This window comes from Malurus melanocephalus, unplaced genomic scaffold (assembly GCF_030028575.1).
Source record: "Malurus melanocephalus ecotype Western Australia unplaced genomic scaffold, MMel_1.1 scaffold_110, whole genome shotgun sequence".
NCBI classification, from domain to species: domain Eukaryota; kingdom Metazoa; phylum Chordata; class Aves; order Passeriformes; family Maluridae; genus Malurus; species Malurus melanocephalus.
This window is the reverse complement of record NW_026623342.1, coordinates 1,698,146-1,702,040: the sequence shown is the minus strand read 5'-3', so window position 1 is coordinate 1,702,040 and position 3,895 is coordinate 1,698,146. Positions and strand designations below refer to the sequence as shown.

The 3,895-nt window shown below is 41.7% G+C and overlaps 1 protein-coding gene across 1 annotated transcript; it reads left to right on the top strand.

The window, feature by feature from the left end:
• The first annotated feature begins 811 nt into the window (after positions 1-811).
• On the top strand, positions 812-3,668 carry IRX1 (iroquois homeobox 1). Its single transcript, XM_057369448.1, has 3 exons — positions 812-2,077; positions 2,621-2,693; positions 3,071-3,668. The coding sequence occupies exons 1-3, from the start codon at positions 1,024-1,026 to the stop codon at positions 3,126-3,128; spliced, it is 1,185 nt and encodes a 394-aa protein (XP_057225431.1). The 5' UTR covers positions 812-1,023; the 3' UTR covers positions 3,129-3,668.
• Positions 3,669-3,895: the final 227 nt, after the last annotated feature.

Below are 3,895 nucleotides of genomic sequence, written 5' to 3'. Positions count from 1 at the left end.
AAGAAAACTGCTTGAAATGTTTGCTATTTTGGAACAGTTCCCGTTCCTACTCACAAAGTATCCTGGTATTTTATTATAGTGATTTACCATGATGGTAATATTTTGAAATAAATTCTAAATTTCTGAACCTTTGTATATCAAGAACTAAAATATTAGGGTAATAGCTGGACAATTTGCAGTAATAATGAGGCCTAATGAGGTTGCTAGAAAGATAAAATGTTATTTACCAAAACACCTGATGGGATAATTTGACTTGCTGTGTTTTACTACTGATGATAAAAAGAATATTGATTGCAAATAAATCACCGTCTCTAAGCGCTTGTAAACAACTTGTATTTGCTCTGGCCAGATCAAAGTAAAACTTATGAGATAAAGTGTCTTCATATCCATATTCTACAATGAGTGGATCAGTTTTCATTCCAGAGTWTAAAGGCTTTTCTAACACTTAGAAATTAATGTTTTACTCCAGAACCTTGGTGTTTGATTTGGGAAGCAGGGGTGCTGATGTTGGCTTGTGTGTAGAAAATCTTTTACATTATAAGTCTCTCCGTACTGAAGTTGTGCATTCAACTCCTCAGTCTCATTTCACTGGGAGCAAAAATAAAGAATGCTTTGCATGCATTTCTAAGTCCTCCTGGATACTTTGCAGACAAATGAGACGTTGTGCTTGGGCATTAGTTTGTAACTGCGGTGTAGTACCTGTTTTATGTGCCTGATAATTTCGAGGGCACAGTAAACTGTCTCGCTGAGGAGAATGCGAAGTTGCTGCGTTTCCATCGTTTGATTTGGTTTGGTTTCGGAGGAAATACAATGTGTGTCAGAGCCCTGCTTAGCACCTCTCTTTCCTTTCCCTGCAAGAAGGGGGAATCATATGGAAACCCCTCTCTGTCTGACCTAAATGCGAAGAGCCTGGAGCGGGGAGGGACGAATTTGGCTGTGAAGACCCTTTGCACCGCTGAAAGGCATATTCCGGCTCCCGGAGTAGCCTATTCAGGTCTGTTAGAGACGCTAACGAGATAATTGATGTGCTTTTTCCTCTCCGCTTGTCTGAATGTGTTGCAGGGCTCCCAGTACGAGCTGAAAGATAATCCGGGTGTCCACCCTGCTACCTTTGCTGCCCACACTGCCCCCGGCTATTATCCCTACGGACAGTTCCAATACGGGGACCCGGGGCGKCCCAAAAATGCCACCCGTGAGAGCACCAGCACGCTGAAGGCCTGGCTCAACGAGCACCGCAAGAACCCCTACCCCACCAAGGGCGAGAAGATCATGCTGGCCATCATCACCAAGATGACCCTCACCCAGGTCTCCACCTGGTTYGCCAACGCCCGCCGGCGGCTCAAGAAGGARAACAAGGTGACCTGGGGCTCCAGGAGTAAAGACCAAGAAGATGCAAACCTCTTCGGGAGTGACAATGAGGGGGACCCYGAGAAGAATGAAGATGATGAGGAAATTGACCTGGAGAGCATAGATATAGATAAAATTGATGAGAATGATGGGGAGCAGAGCAACGAGGAAGAGGAGGAGAAGCCTGAGCTCCTGAGACAAAACAGTGAAGAGGAGCACTTGGAAAAGGAGAAGGATTTAKCACTGTCAGGGCCTGAAGGGCTGAACCCCAAAGACACGCTGGCCATGGTGAAGGAGGCCTCTGACAATARCACGAGAATCATCAGTCCTGGGGGACCGAACAATTTACAGATGCCATCTCACAGCAAACCCAAGATTTGGTCATTGGCAGAGACAGCAACCAGTCCTGATGGTGCCCTGAAATCTTCTCCTCCTCCACCCCCTCCTCCCCAGGTTAACCACACTTCTCCTCAGATTCAGCACCCTGCTTTTCTCCCTAGCCATGGACTCTACACATGCCAGATTGGCAAATTTCACAACTGGACAAATGGGGCTTTCCTCACTCAGAGTTCCCTTCTAAACGTAAGGTCCTTTTTGGGAGTAAATCACCACCATGCTGCTCATCACAATCACCACCTCCAGGCCCAGCAACAATCTTCTGTTTTAACAGCAACCCTGGGAGCCCTAAGCAGCGAAAAGCCTTCAGAGAGGAGCAGTCCCAAACACATAGGTAATTAATGCATCAGATTTCCACCTCTCCCTCCACCCCCAACACATGCACGTGAACTTCTCCTTGAGGAATGGTGTCACACGGGTGTAACTGATTGCTTTTAACAGTTACACTTTACTCTAGTGTTGATTTCCGGCCCCCCACCCAGCATGCTGGTCACATTCATTAAGCACATTTCACGTGGCCTATTACATTCTCACCCTGTAYTGCCCATCAAGTAAGATGAAAATGCAGGAAGAGCACAGTGAAATGTATAGGTTTGAGCTTTCCTCCTTCATGACCCTCATCTGCCAATAGTTTCAATGACAGTAAAAAATGTGTCAAGAAAAGCTTGTAGACTACTTAAATAGTGAAATTGGGGAATAGCGCTATATACACATACCCAAGTATCCACACACATCTGAACAGGAGGGTGAGAGAGAAGTGTGTTCTCTGCACAGGGTTCAGATTCTTACTGTTGTTTTTCTAAAATGGTTCTCCTGATTTTGTTTCGCTTCTTTTTTTTTTTTCTTTTGTTTTTTTTGTTTGTTTGTCTCCTTCTAGAAAGAGAAAATGTACCAAGAACCGACTCCCCGCCCCAGCCGCTAAAATCACCCTTCCAGCCTGTCCGTGACAAGTGAGTTTGTTTGTTTGTTTTCACTGTAGGAATGTTACTTATGTGCAACAGAGTGTTTGAATAATAAAGACTAATTATAACACCTAATCATCACCATAATAATACATACAGACAATGAGAACAGCACAGGGGTTGCTCTAATATTTTCAAACTTAGATTAAATTGCAGTTSTACATAGCCAGACTGTAACTTTTCTAAAACTTAACAGACCTCAAAGATCTTGTATTAATTACACCAGTGACAATTATTTTTGTGCGATTATCTATTGCTAAGATGCTATAATAATAGACAGGTAATTAAAACAAAAAGACTTTTTTCTGCAAGATTGTTACGTTTTTTTTTTTTTTTTCCCCCCTTCCTCCCTTCCACCCCTGCAGCTCTTTGGCTCAGCAAGAGGGAACACCGAGAATTTTAACAGCTCTCCCTTCTGCTTGATTAAATGATTTGGTGAAAAAAAATATTGCAGAGACTGGTATTAAGGACAGAGAGAGAGAAAAAAAGGAAACGGTATAAACGACTCCCATCAATCTCTTTTTGCAATAAGGTGGTGCAAATCCATAAAAGCGATTACACAAATCTGTAGATGGATCCCCTTCCTCATTGTACCATTTCMGATCGTGTTATTCTAACCATTCTTGGATTATTTGTTTGGTAAATGTTTCCCATGTGTTTGTGGTTTTCTTTTTTCTGTATATAGAGTGATTTCAGATTGTAAATAACACGTCAGCAAAACTTGTCTAAATCATATATTTTTGTCTAATAAACTAAATGAAATTATGAACTTTCTTCAGGTATGTATTCTGTTGCTGCAGATCTTATATATGTATAACAAATCCGTTCAAATATTYACAACTTCTTTTCTAAAAAGTCAAGTCTCTGCCTTTGGGTAACTGAAACTTAAAGTAGCAAATCCAAAGTATTCTGCTGAAAACAAGCCGCATGCTCCTTTTTTTTCATACAGGCAAATTTAAGAAGTTGAGGGATGTTGGCTCTTGCTTTAGTAACATTAAAGTTATTTTTTTCAGTTGTGATGAATCAGATGTGTTCTGTAGTATCCATTTTCTAGACCTAAATGGACCTGACTTCCACTTAGGTTACAAAATAGTTTCTTAAAACTAAAAGGGACACTTTTTCTCACAGTTTCCTAGTGTATAACTTTGCTGTCCAAACTAATTGCTAAATTGGATCAAGAGCTTTAGTGC